The sequence below is a fragment of the Myotis nattereri genome (genome assembly GCF_964212035.1).
Source record: "Myotis nattereri genome assembly, chromosome: 16".
NCBI lineage: Eukaryota > Metazoa > Chordata > Mammalia > Chiroptera > Vespertilionidae > Myotis > Myotis nattereri.
In genome coordinates, this window is record NC_138091.1 from 16,774,552 (window position 1) to 16,801,901 (window position 27,350).

Genomic DNA, 27,350 nt, shown 5'->3' on the forward strand with positions numbered 1-27,350 from the left:
GAGTTGTAGTCTGAAAGCGTCTGCCTGGGCGAGAAAAGCCTGGGCTCCCGCGGTCGTTCTTAAAGCGCCTACTTCCCACCTCGGGGGCAGAGGGCGCTAGCGCCATGCTTGATTTTACAGGTTTTGAACGTCTCCATCTCGCCAAGTTCCTCAGACTTTCGTCTCTTCATTCATTAAATAAATATTTATTACTGAGCGCTTAGTTGCTTCCCAGTACTGTAATAAGCTCTGGGACATAAAACAGTGAATAAGAAGTAGACTAAAGTTAACGCTGCTGTGTATTAAAGGCAAGGAACAAATATTTTCAGATAGTAATAGGGCTGTGATGTAGAGTATTAGGGAAAATACATTAGATTGGGGTCTTAATAAAAGCCTTCCCAAAAGGTGACCCTTTAGCTGAGAAGAAATACCCAACTATCTGGGAGAGAGGTATTCCAGGCAGAGGGAACGGCAAGTACAAAGGCTTTCTTCCTTCCACCTTCCAATTGGATACAATGACAGGAGCCTTCCAAAATGGTTTCCACCAATGCTGTCCTCACGACGTTGGCTCGTCTGACTTCCCCATCGCAAAATGTCGGTAACTACGGCACCAATACAGCGGATTCCTGACTCTCCCCCTCTCCTTTCCAGCAGCCTCCGCCCGCCGGCACATTGCTTGCCCTTACTTGTCATGGCTGTCCAGCTTTGTGCCAGTAGTCTCGCAGGGGTTGCTGGGATTGGGATTTCCCCCTCCCATGTGCTCGGACTGGCGCTAAAAGTTTTGAGCTCAAAAGTCCAAAGCCACGGTCCTGGACACAGGTGTTCCCTGGGCTCCCGGGGTCGCCCGGCTTCCGGCCTCGGAGCGTGCTTCCCAGGACGGTGAGACGCTCCCCGAAACTCAGGTAAGCTCTTGGCAGTGTGATAAGTCCTCTCTGAGTCCAGGAGCTCTCGACCCCGGGTATTTTCAGCGAGGGAGGTGGGGTGCCGGGGACCTGGCGATTTGGCCGGGGGTTCGGGTGAGAGGAGAAGTTTGGCTGGCGGCTATGTTGGCAGGTCTGGGTGTAGATAATGAGGATGTTGGGAACCTGAACACCTGGGCGGGGGAGTGGAACTTGGGGGAACTTTCCGCTGGCCTAAAGGGTTCTTCCCCACCCACCCATTCCTGTCCCCATGCCAGGGCCGGGAGCGGGGAATCGTTAAGTAACACGGTCTGGAACTCCCGGCTCTAGATTTTATTTTTTTATTTATTGTCTAAAGTTTTACATGTCTCCTTTTTCCCCGATTGACACCACCACCACCACCACCCCCAGCCCTTCCCACCCCGGGCATGCCCCCATTGCCCCAGTGTTTCTGTCCACTGTTTATGCTAATGTGCATGCATACCAGTCCTTTGGTTGCTCTCTAACCCCCCACCCCCCTTGCCATTTGTCTCTGGATCTATTCTTGTTCATCAAATTATGTTGCCGGCTCTAGATTTTAGAGCCCACAGTACCCTAGTGAAATCTCGGGTGCATCCTCAAGTGATTATTCCGGGCGATCTGAGCGCCCACGCTGCTAAGGCAGGTCCCATAACTTCCGGACCTTTGTCCTCCCTGGAATAAATTTTCCAACCGGCTCTGCTAGACGAAGAAAATCCAATCAAATACTGTCAGTCGTGGAAGTGGGGAATGCGAAAGGAGAGGTTTGCCCGCGAAACCCGCGTGCTTTATCCGGGTCTGAGAGGCCCGGAAGCCCTGTTATTGTTTGGCTCTACTTTTACATGTCTGCCACTTGCAGGGCCACTTCCGGTTTCTTCCTTTGGTGCAGCTCATATTTACCCGATGGAAGGGAACGAGAAAGAGAGAAAATGCCTTTTAAGCTGGTTCGGATGACTTGTGGAGGGAAGCTGATAACCCCCTCCTCTATTTTTTCTTTTTTCTTCCTGGACCACTTAATCACGGCTTGCAGGGAGGACGGGCGTGTCTTTGTTTTGATGCAGATCTCTACCCCTCCCCCTCTCTGAATGGTGTGCTCCGGCCTGGGCGCCTATCCTCTGGGCGGGCGCTACCATTGCGCGGGAAGGGTTTTATTTGTTTATTCGTTCGTTTGTTTGTTTTTAAGTGTGCGCAGGGCAACCCCTAGGTATTTTCGCGAGTGAGTACGTTTGAGAACTAAACGATGAAAGAGCGTAACGAGGGTTAATTTGTGGCGGAGAAACAACTTGTATGCGGTTTGGACTAAACCATTCCGACTCGGGACGCAGGCTGAACGTCGTGAAAGCGGAAGGGGCGGCCCGCGGTCCCGAGTGCAGCGCGCGGGTCCTGGCTAGTTGCTGCCCGCGAGAGGCAGAGCCCCGCAACCCTAAGCTTAGCCGTTTCCCCCGCATCGTCACCCCTCAATATGCGGTCATGCTTTTCCAGTCGCTGACGACGCACCTGCTAAAAACCAGGCGCTGCGCGTGCCCAGTGTGCTTTTTTAATAAATGGAGGCCGCGTTCATACCCACTGCGATTACATGAGTCTTGGCATCTAACCACCGTGTTACGCCCTTCAATATGGAATATTGTCATCGTCCCAGAAAAGTTTCACATGCCTCTTCCCAGTGTATTCTCTGAACCCCCCCCCCCTTTATTTTTATTTCTGTTTAGAGAAATTAATATAAATGGAGTCATAACAGTATGTGCTTCTTTGTGTCAGGCTTCAGCATGATTTTTGTGAAACTCATCCCTGTTATTGCATGTATTGGTAGAGTATCAGTATTTTGATACTTTTTTTATTTAGTGTATGACATTGGATTCTTCTCATTTTGATGGCCTCTTGAGTTGTTTCTTGGTTGGGGTTATTTTGAATAAAGCTACTATTAACATTTCTTAATATAATGTCTGTTTTTAAATATATATATATATATATTTAATATATTTTATTGATTTTTTTTACAGAGAGGAAGGGAGTGGGATAGAGAGCCAGAAACATCAATGAGAGAGAAACGTCGATAAGCTGCTTCCTGCACACCCCCTACCGGGGATGTGCCCGCAACGAAGGTACATGCCCTTGACTGGAATTGAACCTGGGACCCTTCAGTCCGCAGGCCAACGCTCTATCCACTGAGCCAAACCAGTCAGGGCTGTTTAGGAAATCTTATCTCAAGGTCATGAAAGATACTCTTGTACACTTTCTCACATATTGTCTTCTATAACCTTGATAGTTTTCGGTTTTGGTTGTTTTTGTTTTTCTATGTGGATATCCACTTGTTCTAGCTCCACTTTTTGAAATAGTCTTTCTTTCTCCCACCAAACTGCTTTTCATTGAAGTGTTTGGTCCATTTACATTTAATGCAATTCTTGTGAGGTTTGGGTTTAAGTCTGCTGTCTTAATGCTCTTTTCTGTCTGTTTTATTCTTGGTGGGGCCTAAAAAAATATTAATACCTCAGACACACACACAGGGAGAAGGCCATGTGATGGATGAAAACAGAGATGGGAGGGATGCATCTACAAGTCAAGGAACACCACGGATTGTCGGAGACCACCAGCAATTAGAAGAGAGGTATTGAACACATTCCCCTAGAGCCTCCAGGAGGAAACAGCCCTGCCAACATCTTGATTCTGGGCCTCTGGCTTCCAGAACTGTGAGACGATAAAGTTCTATTGTTTGAAGCCAAAAAAAATTCTAAAATTAATACCTTTCATCTTCTAAGTTCTAGCTAGACTAATAATTAAATTAACAGAGACAGATTAACAGAAGAAAAATCAAAGATTTAATACATGTGCATGGGGAATTCACATAAAACACTTTGGAGAAAGAGGAGGCGGGGTATTACGTTTCATAAGTGAGAATGGGTGAATCTGGAAGAGTGGAACATCCATGAGGCAGAACATACAGCAAGAATTTTCCTGCGAGGCAACTCTGAGATAACGGAACAGAGCCAGTATCTTTCTAGCTAACAGGCCCCTTCCTGAAGCCCTCTTATTCACCATGCTTAGTTCAAATTCGGCTAAGGAGAACATTCTAAGATCTCCTTCCTGAAGCAGGTGTTTCTGTTTGAATCTCTTGGACAGACAAGGGTTAGGGTCAAAAGTTCTGAGTCTTTTGTTTCTTAATAAACAGCTTAAAATCAATATCCCAAAAAAAGGAAGCTTCGGGTGGGGAAACTTTGGTTCCCTACCTTAGCTTCAAACATTTGGCGAAGAAACACTACCAATCTGTAATTATAAAGGAGGTGACATCCAACTCATTTTTGTGAGACGAGGATAATCTTGATAACAAGCCCAAATCAAGGATGTTACAAGAAAAGAAAATTAGACCAATATTCCTGTTAGCATATATGTGCAAAATCTTACAAATTTTAGCAAATCAAACCTGATAATATACAAAAACGACCAAGTGAAGTTTATCCCTGACTGCAGTGTTGATTTAACATTGAAAAATCAGTGTAATGTGCCCTGTTAGCAGATGGATGGATTAAAAACCCTATGGTGGCCCTGGCCAGTGTGGCCCAGTTGGTTGGGCTCCATCTCATGCACTGAAAGTGCTGGTTTGATTCCCGTTCAGGGCACATGCCTGGGTTCTGGCTCAATCCCCATTTGTGTGGGGGAGAGGGGGCACGAAGGAGGCAGCAAATCAATGTTGCATTCTCACACATCAATGTTTCTCTTGCTTCCTCTCTATTTAAAAACCAATAAACTATTCTTTAAAATCCAATAATCATTTTAACATGCATAAGAAGCAGATGACAATATGCAACCGCTCTTTGTGATTATTTAAAATATGTTTTTATTGATTTTTAGAGGGAGAGGGATAGAGAGAGAAACATCATCGATTGGCTGCCTCCTGCACGTCCCCTACTGGGGATCAAGCCCATAACCAGATATGTGCCCTGACCAGGAATAGAACCCTTAAAGAAAAACCGACCTCCCAGCAAACTAAAAACAGGAAACTTCCTCAGTCTGATAAAGGTCAACCCCAATCAAGTTACCATTAGCAATATACATAACTAGAGGCCTGGTGCACAAAATTTGTGCATGGGAGGGGGGTCCCTCAGCCTGGCCTGTGCCCTCTCACAGTCCAGGAGTCCTTAGTGCTGCTACGTTTGCCAGCCATGAGCCCAGCGTCTGGCTGAGCGGTGCTCCCCCTGTGGGAGCATACTGACCACCAGCTGCAGCTCCTGTATTGAGCATCTGCCCCCTGGTGGTCAGTGCACATCATAGTGAGTGTTTGAGCAGTCAACTATCTGCCCCCTGGTGGTCAGTACATGTCATAGCAAGTGGTTGCGTGGCCTTAGCATATTAGGTTTTTATTATATAGGATAGTGACAGGCTTAATGCTTTTCCTCTAAGATCAGGAACTAGTAAAAGATTCCACTCTCGACACTTCAGCATTATACAGGCAAGAAAAATAAGTAGCCCGGCCAGCATGGCTCAGTGGTTGGGCATCAACCTATGAACCAGGAGGTCAGGGTTCGAGTCCCGTTCAGGGCACATGCCCAAGTTGTGGGCTTGCTCCCCAGTGTGGGACATGCAAGAGGCAGCAATCAATGACTCATCATTGATGTTTCTCTCTTTCCCTCTCCCTTTCTGAAACCAATAAAAATATTTTTTAAAAAAATAAGTAAACGTTATTATTGGAAAGGAAATAAACTGTTTTACTTACAAATGGCATGATTGTATACACAAAAAAATCTTAATAGAAAATTCTTTTAAATCATCAGAACTAGCAAGTGATTATAACAGGATCACAAGTTTCAAAGGCAATATAAATAAATTGTATTTCTGTATAATAGCAACCATTGAATCTGAGCTCGAAAAATGAATTTTAAAATAGCATCCAAAACATGGCATATTCAGGAGTAATTTAACAAGTGATGTACAAAAGCTCTGTATGATAAACTACAAAATATTGCTGATGCCTGGTCAGTGTGGTTCAGCATCGACCTATAAACCAGGAGATCATGGGTTCGATTTCCGGTCAGAGCACATGCCCGGGTTTCTGGCTCAATCCTCAGTAGGGGATGTGCAGGAGGCAGCCAATCAATGATTCTACGTATTTCATTATTGATGTTTCCCTTCCTCTTTCTGACATTAACAAAAACATATGTATGTATGTATCCTAGCAGGCTTTTTGTAGAAATTCACAAGCGGATTCCAAAATGAAAGAGTAGTACAAAGTTAAAGGTTAAAGCTACAAGAGGATAACCAGCGAACAGAATACAGTCCAGGAAAGACACATAAGTGTAGTCAAATGATTTTCTACCAAGGCCCCAAAGTGAATCTGGGAAAGAGGTTATTTTTCTTTTTTTAGATTTTCTTATTTTGGAAAAATGCAGACAAGTACAAGAATAACAACACTCATTTCCACCAAATAATTATTTTGTCTTTTTTGTATCCATGTTTTAATTGCACAACTAATGTATGGGTAAGCTCTTTATTTCATTTTTCTTTGTTAATAAAGCTACAATTCACAGCCCCATGAGCAAACATATACCCTCTCTGAGACATCATAGTTTTGTGAATTTATTCTTTTTGCCTGTCTTTCAGATTTTAACATACATATGATTTTAAGCAATAAATAGTTGTTTTGTATTTTTAATTTGCATTAACTACTTACATTACCGTGTTTTGCTTTTTTCTAGCAAATTGTATTTTTCACTCAACATGTTTCTGAGTTATATCAAGTTACACATACAGAAAATTCATTTTCATAAACTCTGTTCTGAGTTTCTCTTGTAAGCGAGTACATCACATTTAATTAGCCATTCCTGCCCTGGCCCAGTGGCTCAATTAATTGGAGCTTAGTCCCATACAGCAAAAGGTTGCAAGTTCAATTCCCAGTCAGGGCACATACCTACTCTCATTACTCACGGGAGGCAGTGAATCCATGTTTCTCTCACATCGATGTTTCTCTCTTCCTCTTTCTCTAAAATCAATTTTAAAAACACACCACATATCCTCAGGTAAAGATTAAAAAATAATAATAGCCCTAGCCGGTTTTGCTCAGTGGATAGAGTTTCCACCCGAGGACTGAAGGGTCTCGGGTTCAGTTCCCATCAAGGGCACCCACCTTGGTTGCAGGTTCCAGGTCCACGCAGGCGCATGCAGGAGGCGGCCAGTCAATGTTTCTCTGTCTCACCCCCTCCCTTCCACTCTCTAAAAGTCAATGGGAAAATATCCTTGGGTGAGGATTAACAAAAATAGTAATTTAGCCATTTCCTACTGATGGGTAGTAACGTTCCTTGTCACCTGCCATTAGGGACAACACTGGCATGAATTTTTGTGCAAGACTCCTGCTGCGCCCAACCATTTTCCTAGGAGCCTAACTGGCAGTGGTCTTGCAAAGTAGTACAATGTGTGTCTTCCAGAATCAAATTTTTTTTTTTTTTTCAAATTTTTTTTTTTTAAATATATTTTATTGATTTTTCACAGAGAGGAAGGGAGAGAGATAGAGAGAGTTAGAAACATCGATGAGAGAGAAACATCGATCAGCTAGCTGCCTCTTGCACATCCTGTGCCTGCAATCCAGGTACATGCCCTTGACCGGAATCGAACCCGGGACCTCTCAGTCCGCAGGCTGACGCTCTATCCACTGAGCCAAACCGGTTTCGGCAGAATCAAATTTTTTTACACCAGACTCTGGATGAAGCCTTGGGAGCACAATTACCCTTGTAGTCCTGAGTCCATCGCCTCCCCACTGGGACTGCCTGTGTAAACATCCTTCCTCCTCAACCTCTGGAAGGTCTGGTTCAGCTTCTGACAATTTTAGTATCCTGGCCTCCTGATGCACGTGCCCATAGGAAGTACCCACTCCCAAAAGGTTTCCTAGGACAAGTGCGCCTGCTTTTTTTTTTATATGTATATTTTTTATTATTGACTTCTGTGAGAAGAAGTGGGAGGGAGACAGAAACATCAATGATAATAGAATCATTGATCAGCTGCCTCCTGCATGTCCACACTGAGGATTGAGCCCATAACCCCGGGAATTGAATCGGGACTTTCTCTTTCATAGCTCGATGCTCAACCACTGAGCCACGCCAGCTGGGTTGTACCTGCTTTTTTTAAGAAGCATTGAGAGTTTAGTTTAGCCGTGGGCAAACTACGGCCCACAGGCCGGATCCTGCCCGTTTGAAATGAATAAAACTAAAAAAAAAAGACCGTACCCTTTTATGTAATGATGTTTACTTTGAATTTATATTAGTTCACACAAACACTCCATCCATGCTTTTGTTCCGGCCCTCCGGTCCAGTTTAAGAACCATTGTGGCCCTCGAGTCAAAAGGTTTGCCCACCCCTGGTTTAGTTGCTACCCAGTGGGACTGACACCTTGGGCCCACCACCCCAAGACAGCCCCCGCTGGCATGTTTACTGAACTGAGTTCCCTGAGGAGGTGGACCAGCATTAATGGGGCAGTACCACAAAAGTCTCATCCACTCACAATCAGTATAGGACAAATAAAATGGAACTATCATACAAACAGAAGCATTTGTTAAGATCTTACTATGTAGACGACTACTACTACTATTTTTTAATTTTTTGTTAATCATCACCCGAGGGTATTTTTCCATTGATTTTTCGAGAGCAGGAGAGACAGAGAAAGAGAGAAACATCGATTGGTTGCTTCTTGCATGTGCCCTGACCAGAATCGAACCCGGGACCCTTCAGTCCTCGGCTGACGCTCTATCCACTGAACCAAACCAGCTAGGAAAATCTAGAGATTTTTACTTATGAGCTCCCTTCCATAAAAGTCTCAAAAGTTTTTGTGATCACTGATGAGAGGGACCTCTGTACTTCTCCCCCAGGTCCCACTGGCCACTCCTTCGCCACCCCCTCTTGCCTTGCTCCTTGCAGGCACATGGCTATCCCCCATCAGTTTGAGTAGTTCTGGCAGGTAGTCCTTTGACAGCCTCTTAGTTGCATGATTTTTGTTACCTAAAATCTGTACCTGAAGATTAACCTGTAATGAAGTAAGCATCTTACTCCAGACAATTCATTTAGTTGCCAGTGAGCTCGACCAGGTGCAAGGCATTATGCGAATACTATGATGAACAAGATAACTTCCCTGTCCTGAGGATGTTTATATTCAACTAGAGCAGTGGTTCTCAACCTTCTGGCCCTTTAAATACAGTTCCCTTGCCGAAACCGGTTTGGCTCGGTGGGTGGATAGAGCGTCGGCCTGCGGTCTGAAGGGTCCCAGGTTCGATTCCGGTCAAGGGCATGTACCTGGGTTGCGGGCACATCCCCAGTAGGGAGTGTGCAGGAGGCAGCTGATCAATGTTTCTCTCTCATCGATGTTTCTAACTCTCTATCTCTCTCCCTTCCTCTCTGTAAAAAATCAATAAAATATATTTTAAAAAATAAATAAATACAGTTCCTGCCCTAACTGGTTTGGCTCAGTGGATAGAGCGTCGGCCTGGGGACTGAAGGGTCCCAGGTTCGATTCTGGTCAAGGGCATGTACCTTGGTTGCGGGCACATCCCCAGTAGGGAGTGTGCAGGAGGCAGCTGATCAATGTTTCTCTCTTATCAATGTTTCTAACTCTCTATCCCTCTACCTTCCTCTGTAAAAAAAATCAATAAAATATATTTTAAAAAAATACAGTTCCTCATGTTATGACCCAACCATAAAATTATTTTCGTTGCTACTTCATAACTGTAATGTTGCTACTGTTATGAATCATAATGTAAATATCTGATATGCAGGATGGTCTTAGGCGACCCCTGTGAAAGGGTCGTTCGACCGCCAAAGGGGTCGTGACCCACAGGTTGAGAACCCCTTTGATAGAGGACCCGAATGCACAAGGAAAGGTATCGGACCTAATGAGTGCCATGAGAATTAAGAGGGTGGCAGAGTTTGGCGAGCGGTCGTTGAGTGGTCTGGGGAAATATCCCCGAGGAGGTTTTCAAGTTGAGGTCTGCAGTGATGGCACAGCCAGTGTTCCCAGCAGAGGGAACCAACAGTTAGGTGAACGGGGGAGTGTTCGAAGGGCAGCCACAGCCAGTGTAGCCCCAGCCCCGGAAGGGGAGCGTGCTGGGAGATGAGATCAGAGAAGCAGGCAGGGGCCTGGTCATGGGGGTCGGAAAGCGTACACTCCTCAGGAAGCTTTGCGATGAAGGGGGTCGAGGGAGGTGACTGGGTGGCGGGAGTGGGCTGAGAGTTACCGCATCCTCAGCAGGAAGGAAGGCAGAAGTAAGGTACAGTTCCCAGGAAGGCTTGCGGATTCATTGGTGGGAAGATTGGAAGTCCCTCTCTGGTTGTTTTTTATTTTATTTTTTTCTCAAGCAAGTGTGTAGTAAGGCTGGTGGGAGGTGGGCAAGGAGCAGCCTGGGTTGTGATAAAGGATTTGAAGAAAGAAGTTGTGAACCCTGCTCCTCAGGAAGTCGGGGGACTCCTCTGTGTCAGACCCTGATACGGTGTTGGGCGTGTTGCGTGCTGGATCCTCACTTTTCCTCCCCCCACCGCAGCCACACTGCCTTCGAGGGAGCTGCAATGGATGACCAACAGCCAGAAGTCGCAGACCCCCCTCTGAGTCAGGAGACATTTTCAGACTTGTGGAATTTGTGAGTAGAGGTCTCATGGGAGGGGCATGTTCACTGCCCACCCTCTGATAACGACTGCCCATCCCCCCCCAGCCTACTCCCCCCTCCCCCCATTCCCCAGCTCCCTAGGAGTAGAGGCCTGTGGAAAGCAAGAACCAATACTGACTTTCTTTCTGCTCTTGTCTTTCAGACTTCATGGAAACAATGATCTGGTAAGGACTAGGGATGGGGAGGGACCAGGGGCCACAGGGCAACAGCCTGGGGACCTAGCCCTCTAACTCGTTTTCCTCATGCACAGAATCCTGAGGACTCCCAGGCAGTGGGTGGACTGGACTGGATGCCCTTCAGCCTCGAAGACTGTCTGGACAACGGTCCAAATGAAACCTCCAGTATGGCAGCAACTCCTGCACCAGCAGCTGCTGTCCCAGCACCAGCCAACTCCTGCACCCTGTCATCCTCTGTCCCTTCCCCGAAGACCTATCCTGGTAGCTATGGCTTCCGTTTAGGATTCCTGAATTCTGGGACAGCCAAGTCTGTAACCTGCACGGTCAGTGGCCCTGGGAGGCTGGCTTCCCTGTGACAGTTCAATGCCTGACCATATCCCCCTGAGTTTTTCTATTCAGAACACTAGAATCTCTCTGAGCCTTTGGCTTGTCTTTCTACATTCTACCTATTTAGTCTGTGACCTTGACCTCTGTCCCAAAGTTGAATTCTCCCTTGACCTTGGGCGTCATGCTCTCGGCATCTCTCCTGAGGCCAGGGAACTTTTCTTTCTCTCTTCGCCCTCTTTCATTCCTTAGCGTTTGTAAATTAGCTCCTGGGACACAGGTCTCCAACGCTGCCCATCCCTAGCCCCCCTCCCCACACAGTACGTGGCTTTCTGTTGGTGCTTAAGCAGTGCTTGTCCCCTGACCTCCCGTTCCTTCTTTCTCCTTTTCCTACAGTACTCCCCTGTCCTCAACAAGCTGTTTTGCCAGATGGCAAAGTCCTGCCCGGTGCAGCTGTGGGTCAGCTCCCCACCCCCGCTCAGCTCCCGGGTCCGTGCCATGGCCATCTACAAGAAGTCCGAGCACATGACGGAGGTTGTGCGGCGCTGCCCCCACCATGAGCGCTGCTCTGACTATAGTGACGGTGAGAGTCGGGCTGCAGATGGGACAGGGCTGTGGCCCAGAGTGCCCAGGTGCCTGATTCTTTCCTAATTGCTCGTAGGTCTGGCTCCTCCTCATCACCTTATCCGGGTGGAAGGGAATTTGCGTGCCGAGTATTTGGATGACGGAAACACTTTTCGACACAGTGTGGTGGTGCCCTATGAGCCGCCTGAGGTCTGGTTTGGCAACTGGGGTCTCTGGGAGCAGGGAGGTTAGAAGGGTTTGTCAGTGGCCGCCCAGCTGGGATGTGTGCAGAGCAGCAGATGGGTTATTGCCATTCCACAGCTGCGGAACTGTAGCTCACAGAGGCTGCAGGCTTCAGGGCTGGGTGACCTCACCTGGGGCCTCTGCTTTCTCCCAGGTGGGCTCCGACTACGCCACCATTCACTACAACTTCATGTGTAACAGCTCCTGCATGGGGGGCATGAACCGGAGGCCCATCCTCACCATCATCACACTGGAAGACTCCAAGTAGGGACTCGAACACCACCCTCTTTGCGGGCATGCTCCTCCCTAGCCTCTGCCTGTCTCTCCCCTGCGCCCTACCCCTCCACCGTTTCTCCTTCCCTCTCCCATTCCTATATGTAGAACCTCCTTGTTGCTCCCCCCAGTTTTCTTTTCTCCGGCTTTGCAACCTCTAACCTGTGGCTTCTCCATAGGCCTGGCCCTGGAGCTTAGGCTCCACATGGGATGAAGCTGGTTGGGAGTAGGTGGGGCCTGGTTTACATGTAGTGCCCACCTTCTTACTGCCTCCTGCTCCCCTCTCCTTGCCCGGGTAGTGGTAATCTGCTGGGACGAAACAGCTTTGAGGTGCGTATTTGTGCCTGTCCTGGGAGAGACCGGCGCACAGAGGAAGAAAATTTCCGCAAGAAGGGGGAGCCGAGTCCCAAGCAGCCCCCTGGGAGTCCCAAGCAGCCCCCTGGGAGCACTAAGCGAGGTAATAAGCAAGCAGGGCGAGGGGAAGTAGAGGAGGGAGAGAGGGTGTAATTCTGCCCAGATTCACCCTTCGCACCCTTCCTTACCTCTTTCCCAGCACTGCCCACCAACACTGACTCCTCTCCTCCGCCAAAGAAGCCAGTGGATGAAGAATATTTCACCCTTCAGGTACCACGTCTGGGAAAGGAAGATGGGCAGTCTCTTGCCCCTACTTGGTGGGATCGGATAAGGGCATAAAAGATGTAAATGTAGCAGGTGTGAGGGTAGGCCCATCTATCCTTTCTCTGGTCTTGACCCACGGTCTGGAGATTAAGTTTCGACTTGAACATGTGGGTGTGTCTAGTAGAAACGTAATGAGCCTGGAATGAAGTTGCTTCCAACTTTGAAGGCAAGGACCATGTGTGAGTCATCTCTGCAGCCCCAGCATCTAGCAAAATATCGGCACCTTTGTTCAGGCTTAACAAAGGTACTGAACAATTAGTTGGAGGAAAAGGAACTTTATTTAAGGCCCAGCCAGAAAGAAGCCTGAGAGGTTTAGTAAAGGTAACGGTTTGCCTTCCCTACCAGCCAAGGAACCATAGTGCCTTCTAGAAGCTGGCAGCAGCCACCTCCTGGTGACCAGCAACGACAGCGACTGGGAACTGAATTCTGCCAGTAATCTGGATGATGAGCAAGGAAATGGATTCTCGTTTAGTGCCTCCAAAAGAATGCACCTGCTGCCACCTAGGTTTTTAGCCCAATGAGATCTGTGTCAGATTCGTGACATACAGAAGATAATGAAAGTGTGTTGTTTTAAGCCACTTTAAAAAAGAAAAAATAATAAGTTTCAAGTCTAGCATTCAAAAATGCTCTTTTCGTCCTGGCTGCTTTCCCTGCAATTAGGGCATTTGCCATTAGGGGGCAGTGGTGCCTAGAAACAATGGCTCCTGGTGATGTCTGATTTCAGGATGCCATCTTGTACCATAACCTATATTTTAAAGCAGTGGTTCTCAACCTTCCTAATGCCGCGACCCTTTAATACAGTTCCTCATGTTGTGGTGACCCCCCAACCATAAAATTATTTTTGTTGCTACTTCATAACTATAATTTTGTTACTGTTATGAATCGTAATGTAAATATCTGATATGCAGACTGTATTTTCATGGTTACAAATTGAACATAATTAAAGCATAGTGATTAATCACAAAAACAATATGTAATTATATATATGTTTTCCGATGGTCTTAGGCGACCCCTGTGAAAGGGTCGTTTGACCCCCAAAGGGGTCGCGACCCACAGGTTGAGAACCGCTGTTTTAAAGGCTCATCTTTCAAAAGAAAATTTGTTAAGGAGAGCATGAAAATGGTTCTATGACTTGGCCTAATACTTCATTTTCCCCTCCTCCCCGCCACAGATCCGTGGGCGTGAGCGCTTTGAGACGTTCCGGAAACTGAATGAAGCCTTAGAGCTACAGGACGATGTCCTGGCTGGAAAGGACCCGGGTGGAAGCAAGACTCACTCCGGGTGAGTGACCTGGGTCCCCCTTCGCCCCACGCCCCTGCAGTCCTATGTGGGAAGGCCTGGGATTCCACTGTAATCCTGCCTTCACGGTAACAGACGGCTGAGTTCTCCCGTTGGCTCCGGGCCCTGCCTGGACGTTCTTTACTCCTCCTCTAGTTGAATCCTGTGACCACTTTCCTGCGTCAGGTGGAGCGGTCCACAAACCCCTCCAGCCCCACTATGAGCGTGGATATTTCCTTGCCGTTTCTAGCCACCTCTGTCTCAGATCTGGGGTCCCCAGGAGGGGCCTGGTAACCGTGGGAGTGCCAGGCAGAGCCGGGGTGTGGGGTCAGATCTTCGGCCCGCTGAGAGCTAGCAAGTCCTGTGTGGCTGTTACTCCCCCTTATCCAGCTCAGTTTCCTCATTTGTCGAATGGGATAAGGGAAGGTTGGGAGTTTAATACAGACAGACAAGTACCCCTGCTGCTCAGTAAGCATGTCTGCAGTTAATGGCGACTATTTCAACTTAAATTCCCCTTGTTCCAACCTCAGGCCCTTCAAAACCTAGCCGTTTTGAGGCCCTACACCTCTCACTCTGATGGTGTAATCTCCTCCCTTCCCTCTTCTCTCCACAGCCACCTGAAACCTAAAAAGGGGCAGTCTACCTCCCGCCATAAAAAAAGATTCATGTTCAAGAGAGAGGGACCTGACTCCGACTGACATCCCCTGCTTCCTGTCCCCCGTTGACACCCCCACCCTGGTCCCCCTTTTCCTGGCGTATTTTTGGGGTTGGGAGCTTAAACCTCTGCTTGGTACAGATGTGCCTCAGAAACGCCCAGAATTCCGTCTGCTCTGGCTGAGGCCTCCGCTACAGAAGCCGGCCTGCACTGCGGCGTTTTGAGGGAAGGTGGAGGGAGCTGAGATGTTTCAGCTTAACTTTTAAGGTCTTTACTCTGAAGACCATTTGGGGGAGGTAGGGAATGTCCCTAACCTCATTGTCCACATTGACAAAATGTCGATAATGATGCCTGCCTTAGGGGCTCCCTGTGAGGGTTAGTGAAATGACGGGTGTTTGGGACTCGGCTCCCCCAGGGGCGCCTAGTGTGACTGGGCAGCTCGTTAAGAGGAGGGAACTTCTAAATCCCTTCTCTGCTGGCCTGGCCCACTCCTGTCTGAAGTCGGGGAACCTCACCACCTAAGAGGAGATCACATCTCACCCCGCACCCTGGAGGGTCCCACCCCCAGTGTAGGATCCGTATCTTCCTCGATCTGTTTGACTTCCCCCAGATGCTCAGGATCAATTTCCTCTCCAGTTGGAAAGGCACATCTGTACTCCACACCCGCACCCCTTCCCCTCTTCCCCTTTTATATCACATTTTTTTATATTGGTTTCTTATTTTACAATAAAACTTGCTTCTACCTGTGTGTCTGAGGGTGAGTGCCCATGCTGGCTGCCTGGGGCCTACCGTGCAGGGGTGAGTTAAGGAGGTGACATTGGGAAGCAGCCACCTGAGTCTCCAGGGAATGTGGGCTGGGGAGCCCCACACCCGGGTTCCAGGAGGAGGACAAAAGCTGGAGACTGGGTCAGCCTGCGGGCTGCATGACAACGAGGGTGGGGGTGAATCCGTAACTGTCCCTCCCCCCTCCCTGCCAGGCCTGGCACAGGCTTCTCTCCTGCCCCCTTGTCAGCCACTCGCCACGGATTACGGGGTTTAAGTGTCTAATTTAGCCAGCCTGAGCCTCTGGGGTAGCCATCTGCCCCACAGGAAAGGGGCAGGATACCTGGATTCCCCAGAGGAAAGAGGGTGGGTGCTATTTGATAATGAGAGCAAGCAGCGGGAGGCCTGCCAGCCCGGGTCCCCAGGAAGTGGGGGCGGCTAAGGTGAAGGCTGGGATGTGGGGCTGGGGCCTTCCCAGCATCCCCTCATCCTGGGCCTCTTGCCAGGCAGTTGAATGAATTGAAGCTTTAAACTCTGCCAGGAAAACCTTTCAAAGGGCTCAGTCACCCTCGCCCGCACCCCATCCTGCTGTAGGGTCCCAGGGAGGGGGGCTGGGGGCAGGCTAGCTCTGGCCCAAGCCAGTGCTTAGGGGGTGGCCGGACAATGGGGACACAGCTTGTCCCGCCTCCTCCCTGTGGGCAGAGGGAGACGTGCTAAGGTTTGGAGGGGTTTCTGGCCCATTGTCCTCTCAGCCTACTAACCAGGCTTAAAGTGCCAGTGGGAGTCCTTTGGCTCGCCCTGTGGATCCCAGATGGCTGTAAAGCCACTGGCCACCCTGGTCTCAAAACCATTTTTCTCTTAATTGTGAAGGGATGCCAAACACTTCCCGGGAGACCCAGAATGACCATCTCTCCCCACCTACCGGGCTCTTGGCAAACTCATTCCTGTAGACAGTCACCTTGAAGCTCCCTTTCTGATCAGCGTCCAGCACCATTACTCATATTTCCCTAGAACGTGTCCCTAGCTATGCTTCATTTCTGCTGTACTTCAAAAGCAGACCCAGCCCTTGCTCATGTGGCTCCTTGGCTGAGTGTCGCCCCATGCATGTTAAGGTCGCTGGTTCGATTCCTGGTGTGGGCACATTACCCAAGTTGTGGTTTGGGCCCCAGTCAGGGCATGGTCAGAGCACATGAGGGAGGCAACCTATCCATGTTTCTCACATTGATATTTCTCTCCCTTCCTCTAAAATCAATAAAAACTTAAAAAAAAAAAAAAGCAGATCTATTCTGGCTCTGCTGATCCCTTTGTGAGCTGACAGATTACTAAACTGAGAACTATAAGGTGGATTGTCAGGCCAGCTCTGCTGAGCTGTGTGACTTTTAATGAGTCCCTAACCTCTCTGATCCCATCTGTCACTTCACTGTGTTCATTTATCTACCCTTCTAGTCAGTCTGTGCCCATCACTGTTTCAGCCCTGGGGCCCCATGGCAGACATGGTCCCTGTTCTCTCAAGAGCCCAAGCCCTGCCCCATGGAGGTTTGGAGTAAGTTAGGAAACTTGTTTCCCCCATTTCAGGAACACAGGGCACCCAAATGTATGAGACACCCAGCAAAAGTGCTCTGAGGAAAATGTACAGCCATGCTTTCATTATTTAGAAAAGATATGAACCTACTAGTAAGCAAGCTTAATTAAAAGGATAAATCCAAGCTAATTAAAAGTGACTTTTTTTAAAAAAAAAAAAAGATTTTTTTTTTTTTTAACTCAAGCACTTGATTGAGGGGGTGGAGAAGAACAAGAACCAAATGGTGCAATGAGTGGTATTTAAATTGTCCTGGGCCTTAGGGAAAGAGTGAAATTTCCCATTCATGTAAAGTGGTCTTAATATTAAATCCTAATAAAGAGCCCTAGCCAGTTTCGTTCAGTGGATTGAGCGTCAGCCCATGGACTAAAGAGTCACAGGTTCAAATCCGGTCAAGGTTACATACCTTACTAGTAGTTGCAGGCTCAATCCCTGGCTGGCCCCAATAGGGGCCGTGTAGAAGGCAACCAATTGGTGTGTCTCTCTCACATCCATGTTTCTTTCCCTGTGTCTCTCCCCCTCCCTTACAACTCAAAAAAGTCAATGGAAAGCCCACCTGGGTTGGCTCAGTGGTTGAACGTTAACCTATGAACCAGGAGGTCATGGTTCAATTCCTGGTCAGGGCATATGCCTGGGTTTTGGGCTCAATCCCCGATTGTGCAGGAGGCAGCCAATCAATGATTCTCATCATTGATGTTTCTATCTCTCTTCTCTGAAATCAATTAAAAAATTTTTTAAAAACTTGATAATCAAGATACTAAAAACCTAGAAGCCAAATTATGGCTGCAATATTTCAAAATAGTACTTATACATTAAGTCTAAAGACTATTAAGGGGAGAGAGGTTTGGGGCTGGGTGAAAAAGGTGAAGGGATTAAAAAAAACAACAACCTCTTAACATAGAGACAACAGTGTGATGATTACCAAAGGGGAAGGGGTGGGGAGAGGTAGAAGAGGGTTCAGGGGGCATAAATCATAATGGGAGATTGACTTTGGGTGGTGAACACACAATACAATATATAGATGATATTTTATAGAATTATACACCTGAAATCTATTTAATTTTATTAACCAATGTCACCCCAACAAGTTAAAGAAAAAAGATGGGTCCGAGTAACAAAACAAAAAAAATTTTAACACTAACCAAGTAGGGTTTATTCCAGGAGCACAAGGTTGGTTTAATAGAGAATCTATCAGCATAATTCATTACATTAACAAATTAATGAAGAAAATATGATCATATCAACAGATGCTGAAAGGAATTTGATTAAATTTCAGCAGCCATTCTTTAAAAAGCAGTAATGGAATAACAGGAAGTATCCTAGTGGTTAAACACTAAGATAATGTCAATTAGAATCAAGAACTAAACAGGGATGCCCACTAACAATTGTTTTAGGACACTCAAGAAGGTAAAAAAAAAAAAAATCTCTACCTTTTAGATCACATGTGCCTAAAAACTCAAGCCTTAGCAGGCACAAACTCAAGAGGCAAACTGTCAGTTGGGGGGAATTTTACAACGTGGAAAACAGTTAATTCTGCTCCTGTCAAGAAGCTTTAATATTGCATATAAGCATAACCAATGGACATAAGACACTGGGGGGTAGGGGAGGCCGGGGGATTGTTAAAGGCGGGGGAAAAAGGAGACATATGTAATACTCTTTGTAATACTTTAAGCAATAAAACAATTTAAAAAAATAAATAAATAAAAGAAGCTTTAATAAATTAAGAGAAGAATGAACCAATAGAAAAACATATGCCACCATTTAAAAATGATTAGAGCCCTACCAGGTGAAATAGTAACAAATTTATTGAGTGAAGAAAGTGAGATGCACCAAAGTGCATAATATTATCCAATTTTGAAATAACAATAACCAAAACCCACTGATCCGTGTTGTTTCTACTACGCATTCAGGATAAAATTGCATAAATGCATGCATGTGTAATAAAGCGATTTTTCAAGGCAAATACTAACACCAACGGATCTCAAACAAAAGCAAATAAGACCCAAGAAAAAAATTAGCTATAAACCCATCCCATATATTGCAATAAACATTGTGTAGACCCACCCATCCCTTTTTCTATGCTTGTGCATTCTTTTCTTTTTACACAAAATTAAGCTCATATGGCTCATACTGTGTTGAGATCTGTCTCTTCTAGTCCATTTTTCTCATCTTTCCAGACATTTGCTGATGCTATTCTCACCCCAAACTGCCCCGTCCTTTAAAAAACCTTCCATTCGCAGCCCCCAACAGAGAGTGGTTGGCCACTCTGAATTTTATCCTCACCAGCTCTCTCCCCTTCCTTGAGGCACGTTTAGGTCTACCTGGTGTGAGTTTGTGTGCTCCTCACCTCTCCCGTTAAACTGGGGAGCTCCTTGGGGGCAGGAACTTTGCCTCTTTCATAAATGTCCTCGCGGTGCCTAAAATGCACATAGTAGGCACTTCTTAAGTATGGTTGTACAAAAGGGACATAGGCTTCCTGTCTCTGGTATTACGTGATTTCAAGATAGTATAGGTCAGTGATGGCGAACCTTTTGAGCTCGGCGTGTCAGCATTTTGAAAAACCCTAACTTAACCCTGGTGCCGTGTCACATACAGAAATTTTTTGATCTTTGCAACCATAGTGAAACAAAGACTTATATTTTTGATATTTATTTTATATATTTAAATGGCATTTAACAATGAAAAATCAACCAAAAAAAAATGAGTTTGCGTGTCACCTCTGACACGCGTGTCTTAGGTTCGCCATCACTGGTATAGGCGAAGGAGTGCTCTAGGAGGTAGATGCTGAGACACTGCACAGCAGGGGTCATATCTGAAGAGCAGGCCCCAGGCCTGGGTATCCCTCGGATCAACCAAACCCGCCTCCACCCTCTTCCCAGGGCTCTAACAAAAGCTCAGAAAGGAAACCACCCGCACACAGGCCTCCATGTATGATATATATTTATATATATAATTGCTCTCATTTTATTGTACTTAATTCTCTTTTTACAGTAGATCTGACACAGGCATTAAATAACTGCAGAGAGAGACCACTGGGGTGAGGAAGTGCAGGAAAACATGGGGACCCAAAGTGAAGAAACAGATCCAGCAAGAGAAAAAAGGGGAGGGTCCATCTGTGGGTGGGGTGTGGAGGCTGCAGCATCAAAAAAAAAAAAGGGGGTGGGGGGAGATTAGAGAGGTGAGGAAGTGAACAAATGGCACTGGAGGACACAGTAAAAGGCCTCTGTAAAGCAAGAATACAGAAGGTCCCTCTTTTACAATTCTATGGGCACTAGGGGGTTGTTTGAAACTGCAAAGAGATCTGAAGGAGACAGAGCCAGGCAATTCAGGGCCTAAATGGAGGGGGTATTTGCAAGTTTCAGGCTAAAATGCAGAGGAAAGGGTAGGCGTTAGTGATTAGTTGATAAATTGCTAAGAGGAACCAGCAAGAGGACGGCTGGGGGCAGATCTGGGCCCAGGGAAGCTGGTGGAATAGTCCCAGAGCTGCTGACGTTCCCAAGGTGGCCACTGGGGACAGATCCAAAACGGCCGCCCCTCCCCCAGGGCTCTTGGGAAGTGGAACTTGAAGGATATTCTGGGAAAGCCGACAGGGGTAAGGGAGCCATCTGCAAAAAACAAAGTGGATATTCAGCCTAGGTCAACCCTGCCCCTCTGAGCGGTGCCTATTTGTGCGATAGTACCAGGAAGAGAGACCAATACAGACTTCCAAACCCTCACTCCCAGCTCACACTGTCACCTTAGGAGGATAAGGGGGATGTACCAGGAAACAGGGAAAAGACTACAGAGCCAACCGTCCTGAAAAGAGAATGGGGGATGGAGAGGAGGTGGAGAAAGACCTACCAGAGAAACCAGATAAATTAAAAGCCACCAAGACAGCAAAAGTGTATAGGAGGGGAGTGTGGGACATAGGGGAAGGTGGCAGCGGCTGCATCAGGACTGGGAGAGTGGAGTGCCCCATTCCTGTCTGGAAGCTAAGGGGTGACATGCGATTGCGTGTATGTGCGCGTGAAGATGGGGAGGCATTTTCTGTATCTCTCAGGGGATAGGCGGATACTGTGGGGACACCCCACTCACAGCTAAACCAGAACCAGAACATGACCATCTTGGGATCCCACCTTTCTATCTTTGACTGAGTGGGGTTGGGAGAAGATGGTGGAAAATGTGTGAAAGTGGGGAAATCACAACGGACATCAATCAGGCTGGGTTCAGAGGTAAAGGAAAAGGGACATTCCAGAAGCATCCACAGGAAAGGGGGGGGGACAGGAGGAAGGGGGGCGGTGTCTCAGGTTTTGTTGATGCGGAGTTTGAAGGCCACTCGGCCCGCAAACTTGTCTCGCTCGTCGTCTGTGGCGATGTTGACGGCGTTGATTCGGCATTCCACGTTCACCTCCACGTTGGGGGTCACATTCAGGAACTTCACGGCCACGAGGGGCTGGGTGTAGTTCACCTGGATCAAAGGAGGAGAGTGAGGGACCAGGCCCAGGGCAACTTGGCCTCCTCCTCAAGGAGTTTGCTCCCCTTGAGGAGCCACCGCCCCAGGGCCTCCCGTAGAACTTACGTGGAACTTTTTGCCATAGTAGGGGAAGTACATGAGGTCGATGTTGCCATTGGCAGGGAACATGACAAAGCTACCCAGATTCTCGGCATCTTCATCTCGCTGTGGGGGCACAGGAGGGTAGAAGGGAGAGCTTGTTAGGGATGGAAGGAACCCGGAAGCTCACTAGACTTCCCTTTGTTTTTTTCACCCGGGATTATTCTGTCTCAAATCTGTTTCCCTTGAGCTGTGAGTCTGTGTGTGTCCTGAGTGTGAGCAGGAGGAGGTATCCCATCTCTCTCAATAGGTTGGGAAGTCCTAAAGAGCGCTAACGAGCCCTAACCGGTTTGGCTCAGTGGATAGAGGGTCGGCTTGAGGACTGAAGGATCCCAGGTTTGATTCCGGTCAAGGGCATGAACCTTGATTGCGGGCACATCCCCAGTAGGGGGTGTGCAGGAGGCAGCTGATCGATGTTTCTCTCTCATCGATGTTTCTAACTCTCTATCCCTCTCCCTTCCTCTCTGTATAAAAATCAATAAAATACATTTAAAAAAAAAAAAAAGAGCGCTAACGATACGGAAACCTCCTACTCCACTCCCACCTCAAGTTCTTACCCCACCCTCAGGAATCGGTTTCTAGAGCAGAGCCAAGAGAGAACTGATAAATGAGGAGTTTGGCTCAGTAGAAAGCAAGGAGAGGGGTTGAGGGAAGAGATGGCAGGAAGTTTCTAGACAGGACAGAGGTGGAGACAGTGGGGCTCCAAGCACACCTTAGTGGTAGCAGATGGTGCTAACGGATCAGCAGCTACCAGATCCCTAAAAAGAACTGAAGGGCAGGTGAGCTATGGGAGGGAGAGCAGAAGACGTGGTTATCAGGGAATAGAGAAGAAGGTGGAAGGTTAAGAGAGAAGCCAGAGGCCAGGGCTTGGGTAGAGTCAGGAAAGGGGGTGTCTATCCACATAAGAGCTGGCTTCTGCACCCTAGAGAGAAGCAAGAGGAATAGGATCCCCTTGGAGTTTGATCCATCTTGGAGCCCTCTCTTACCCCCTTATCCCTATAGTGATGGGGCCTCTGGGAGCAAAGAAGATTGGAAGAGATGAGTGAATTACATGGAAACCATGATATACAAACAGGTGGGCAGGTGGACAAGGTCCAAAGAGCTCACCTTCCCCGCACAGGTAACATTCATGCTCTGGTTTGCTCCTGCATAGAAGTTGATGACCTGGAGTGAGGAGAGTGGTGAGAGTTAGAAAAAGAAGTTGTCAAAGACACAACTTCCAGCTGAAACCGGTTTGGCTCAGTGGATAGAGCGTCGGCCTGCGGACTGAAAGGTCCCAGGTTCGATTCCGGTCAAGGGCATGTACCTGGGTTGCGGGCATATCCCCAGTAGGAGATGTGCAGGGGGCAGCTGATCGATGTTTCTCTCTCATCGATGTTTCCGACTATCTCTCTCCCTTCCTCTCTGTAAAAAATCAATAAAATATATTAAAAAAAAAAAAAGACACAACTTCCAGTCACGGACCTCAGCCTCCAATGGCCCCATCTTTCTTGTTCTCTCAGCGACTCAAACATCCAAAAATCTCTCTAATGCCCATCAGGAAGCAACTGTCAGTAGATGGTGGCCCCAATTCCCTCCTCCATTCTCCCTAGGGACCAAGGTCATGGTTACCCGGTTCATCTTAATGAAGACACAGGGCTGCCCAGTGCTATAACCATAGTGGGTGGGGTCCCCGATGCCAGAGCAGTCACCCAGCTGGGTCCGGTTGAACTGGCAGGCACGTTTCGGGTAGTTGAGGACTCCGTTATCTGGCTGTTCGTAATAGCGCCCAGGGCGGCAGACGTCATTCTTTTGGGCTTGGATGGAGTCGTTGTAAGCTAAGGAGGTGGGGGAGAGAGAGCATGGGCCTGATGTTCCACTTCTAGGGTCCCCAACCCCCTGCCCAAGGTCCTGCACAACCACATCTCCAGCCCCACACTCACGCTCCAAGAACTTGTTGAGCTTCTGAACATGCTGGTCCCAGCTTTCAGTGTCACTGACATTGACGACGACATCAAGGTTCTCAGTCTTGGGGCGAATCATCAAGCCTATAGCCAGACAAGGGCAGGAGGGCGGGCTGTATATACGATGTGGGACCACACACAGAGGGCAGAAGACAGATATAGGGAACGCCAGGGTGAGGGATGGGATGAAGATCTAAGATCCTCTTCATGGGAGGAAGAGATCCCCGGGTCACATAGCTCTCAGCTGTGGGAAATGGGAAAGGAAAGCGGACTTCTAGAACTTCCCAGCACATGGTGATTGGGTCACCAGAACCACACCTCTGGGAATTCTGAGTTCTTCTCAGCCTTGGAGTTCCTCTGGGAGGCTGAGGGGCAAAAGAGCAGTTAGAGTGGCTGGAAGTAGAGTCTCATCACTCACCTGGCGTGGCCAGTCGGTCCTGGTACTTGGGGGTATGGTCAGAGACAGTCTGCAGCATCACCCACATGGTGAGGGTGAACATGGCTGTGAGGAAGCCATAGAAGACGAAGTAGAAGAGGAGGATAAAGGCTAGGGAGGAGGAAACGGGGTCAGCAGGCTATCCTGCCACGACCTCACCTATCCCACACACCCCTTTCCCACTCAGAGGCTCTGCTCTGGGACGGGTCACAGGCTCGGGGACATCTCAGAGCCTGCCCCGGGGGAGTGAGATGAGACAAGCGGGAAGCAGGCAGTTGTGCCTGGCGTCCAGCCATGACTCCCAGCCCCCTCCTGGTCCTGGGGCACAGCGAGGCCTGACCTTGTGGAGGCCGCAAGAGACCTGAACTCTCGTTGCTGAGACAACCCCAAGTATAGGCCACAGCGATTTTGCTTCAAATTACATTCCCAACTTCTCAACCATTCATGGCCCCGAAAAAGCACATCTGTTACTGCTGTATCGGTACTCGCGCTTAGAGTTGTACAGCACACAACTTCTGCAGCTGGCACTGGCTACCGGCTCACAACCAAAATTCTCATCCCATCCTCAAAGTGTCGACCCTCACACTCAGATAGCAACATCTTCCCTCTCTCTCTCCTGGCGCCCCACAGAAGCCAAATCTGAACACAGCTCCTTCCTAACTACAACATCTCTCAGAGACAGATGTCCAGAACTGTCAACAGTCACCCCACCCCCAACTCACACACGAAACACTCAGGCGAATCTCCCACCGCCTTCCCAGCTGAGAGCAGGTCTTTGGTGGGTATGAGGTGGCTCTATGTCGCTGCTCAGCTGAGTATGGGTACCTGCTGTTCCCACCACTGGGAGCCCCTACTGACCCAGTGGTTCTCAACCTTCTTAATGCCGCGACCCTTTAACACAGTTCCTCATGTTGTGGTGACCCCCAACCATAAAATTATTTTCGTTGCTACTTCATAACTGTAATGTTGCTACTGTTATGAATCGTCATGTAAACATCTGATAGGCTATATGTGTTTTCCGATGGTCGCGACCCCACAGGTTGCAAAAGACACTTCCCCCAGGAAGCTTCCTCAGATTCTCCCAAGTACTCAAGGACCTCTCCAATCCCAAGGACTGGACTTGAGGTCCCTCCGGGCAAGGACTGCGTTGGACCTACCTCAGGGGCCCCAGGTGGATGGGCTGCTGGGGACGTCCTTCGGCCAGTGTAGATGAAGTGTCAGTTGGGTCACACCCTGTACCCGGTGCTCTGATTCCCCAGTTTGACTGTCCCTTTTGGAAGAATCTCACCCCTCACCTGCACCCATGCCCAGCACCGGACCCTCAACCAGACACAGTCCCTCCACACCCCCTGAGTCCTGCCACCCCAACCCCAAGCCACACTAGGCCAAATGATGTACACATCTCACCACCAGACCAACTCTCCCTGCACCTGCGACATCTGAGACAAGCATCCAGCCTCAAAATTCTCAGTGACCCTCCTCCCCAGCAGCCCCCCACCCACAGAGCAGCCACAGATGGCTCCGAGTGCCCCACAGTGGGCCACAGACAACTTCCGCTGTGAAGGATCCCCCTCCTTCCCGCGCACATCCCCACCTCTCCAAGACCCGCCCTCTCACGCCTGTTCCCAGGGTCCAGGGGTGGGCGCGAACTAAAAATAGACGTGTTTGGCTAGCCGGTGGGGAGCCATGGGGAGGGAAGGGGCGTCTTCTGGGGAAGGAGGGCCCCCGTGCGGGGCCGGCCAGCCCCCGAGAGCGAGTGCGAGCGCCGCGGTGCGGACACGCGCGCAGAGCCCGCGACCCCCCGCGCGAGGGGGCTCCACGGGGGGCGGGCAGGCGGCCGTGACCTACTTTCTCCGCCTCCGCAGCGCCGGCCAAGGAGATTAGACCAGCGATTTGGTCCCCTCCCAGCCCAGAGCACCGCAGGGGGGTCGGACGCCGGGGACGGGAAAGGAGCTGGGGTGACGCCAACGGGACCTCGTGCCCCTGGGGCATCACCAAGCTGACCCCCCACCCCCCCACCCCCCGCCCCTGGCGCGGCTGCCCCGCGTACCCCAGCTGGTCCCGGTGCGGCCCATGAACTGGTGCGTCCGCGGGTTCCACACGAACTCCTTCCACTCCTCAACCACCTGCCCGCAGCTCTTCTTCTCTTTCTGGATGACCATCTTGGCGGCGGGGGACGAGGACCGCGCGGGGCGGGGGGCTACGGAGAAGCTGGGGTGCGGTGCGCTGTAGCCCCCCTCCCACCTACCGGAATGCTCCGGGAGCAAAGGCAGCCGGAGCGAGGGAGACCCCCTTCAGCTCTGCAGCTGCTGCGAATTCCGGGGTGCACGGCCACGCGCTGCGGGTTGCTGGCAACGCGGCGTGGGATGCACAGATCCTAGGCCCCCCAACTGCGATAAAAAGGGGGAGTTGTCAGAGCAGGGGAGGATGAAAAGGGGAAGGGGTACGAGTGCCGCTTCACCCCACCTCCTAGAAGCCAAAGGAAAAGGGATGCAAAAATAGACGGCAGCCAAACCGGAGCGAAACGCAGTACAAATCGGGGTGCAAAGAAGCAGAGAGAGAAGTGGGGGAGGGGGCCGCCCCGAAATCCGAGATTCAAAGAGCCTGTGGCGCGGGTTTGGGTGACCACCGGAGAGTCTTCCGCCGAGCAGAGACCGCCGCGCCAGCGGGGATCAGCCGCCGGGTGTGGTGCAGACGCGCAGTTGGGGGGTCAGCCCGGGAGAGGAGACCCCGGCCCCAGGCTCCGCTCCTCAGCAGTGCGAGCCGGAGGGCGCCGAGCGCAGTCTTTATAGTCAGCAGCTTTGGGGCTGCCCGCCCCTTCCCTCCCCCAGAAACCCCGCCTCCTCGCCGCTGGCCCGGGCACCTCATGCATATGCCAACATGGAGCTGTCGGGCCCGCCCCCTGCAGCCTCTTCGGGGCCCGGAGGTCTCGCCCTTACAGCCCCCCCAGGTGCTGAACTGGATCCGAGTGGGTAGGAGGGTAGAGGCCATGTCTGGGCAGGATGCGGAGAGAGAACCCCGGAGAGACACAGAGGCTGGCAGGGAAGCAAACACATGCAGAGATGGGGGGCCCAGGCAGGGCGTTAAAAAAAGACCAAGACGCAGGAGAAACACAAGGCAGAATGTGGAAGGACTAGAGAAAGAGCCAGAAAGCAAGAAAAGGAGATAAAGGAGACTAGTCAGGCGCTAGACCAGCAGGATGGGAGCTGGAACGGGGCACATGGAGATGAGAGGCCACCACAGGGGGAAAGTCCTCAGTGGGAGCTGCTACCAGGTGTGTGTCCCGCCCCCCCGCCCCCCAATGCCTCCTTTTCCAGTCCC

The 27,350-nt window shown here is 49.3% G+C and overlaps 2 protein-coding genes across 2 annotated transcripts; one reads left to right on the forward strand and one right to left on the reverse strand.

Moving 5' to 3' along the window:
• Positions 1 to 443: 443 nt before the first annotated feature.
• Positions 444 to 15,460, forward strand: TP53 (tumor protein p53). Its single transcript, XM_081109281.1, has 11 exons — positions 444 to 881; positions 10,405 to 10,500; positions 10,670 to 10,691; positions 10,778 to 11,026; positions 11,424 to 11,610; positions 11,689 to 11,801; positions 11,989 to 12,098; positions 12,407 to 12,564; positions 12,661 to 12,731; positions 13,957 to 14,066; positions 14,677 to 15,460. The coding sequence occupies exons 2-11, from the start codon at positions 10,430 to 10,432 to the stop codon at positions 14,759 to 14,761; spliced, it is 1,176 nt and encodes a 391-aa protein (XP_080965407.1). The 5' UTR covers positions 444 to 881; positions 10,405 to 10,429; the 3' UTR covers positions 14,762 to 15,460.
• A 4,522-nt stretch (positions 15,461 to 19,982) lies between these two features.
• Positions 19,983 to 26,789, reverse strand: ATP1B2 (ATPase Na+/K+ transporting subunit beta 2). The gene is made up of 7 exons (XM_081109646.1): positions 26,080 to 26,789; positions 24,012 to 24,140; positions 23,573 to 23,677; positions 23,262 to 23,467; positions 22,758 to 22,814; positions 21,618 to 21,716; positions 19,983 to 21,506 (listed from the first exon to the last, which is right to left on the reverse strand). The coding sequence occupies exons 1-7, from the start codon at positions 26,189 to 26,191 to the stop codon at positions 21,342 to 21,344; spliced, it is 873 nt and encodes a 290-aa protein (XP_080965772.1). The 5' UTR covers positions 26,192 to 26,789; the 3' UTR covers positions 19,983 to 21,341.
• Between the last annotated feature and the right edge of the window lie 561 nt (positions 26,790 to 27,350).

Excerpts from the sequence above, each read along its gene's own strand:
- ATP1B2 (XM_081109646.1), bottom strand. The coding sequence starts at position 26,191 with ATGGTCATCCAGAAAGAGAAGAAGAGCTGCGGGCAGGTGGTTGAGGAG. Across the intron at positions 22,815-23,261 it reads TCTTCATTAAGATGAACCGG|GTCATCAACTTCTATGCAGG; the intron begins GTAACCATGACC and ends TCCTCACTCCAG. Across the intron at positions 21,717-22,757 it reads ATGTTACCTGTGCGGGGAAG|CGAGATGAAGATGCCGAGAA; the intron begins GTGAGCTCTTTG and ends GTGCCCCCACAG.
- TP53 (XM_081109281.1), top strand. The coding sequence starts at position 10,430 with ATGGATGACCAACAGCCAGAAGTCGCAGACCCCCCTCTGAGTCAGGAG. Across the intron at positions 11,027-11,423 it reads CCAAGTCTGTAACCTGCACG|TACTCCCCTGTCCTCAACAA; the intron begins GTCAGTGGCCCT and ends CTTTTCCTACAG. Across the intron at positions 11,802-11,988 it reads TGCCCTATGAGCCGCCTGAG|GTGGGCTCCGACTACGCCAC; the intron begins GTCTGGTTTGGC and ends GCTTTCTCCCAG.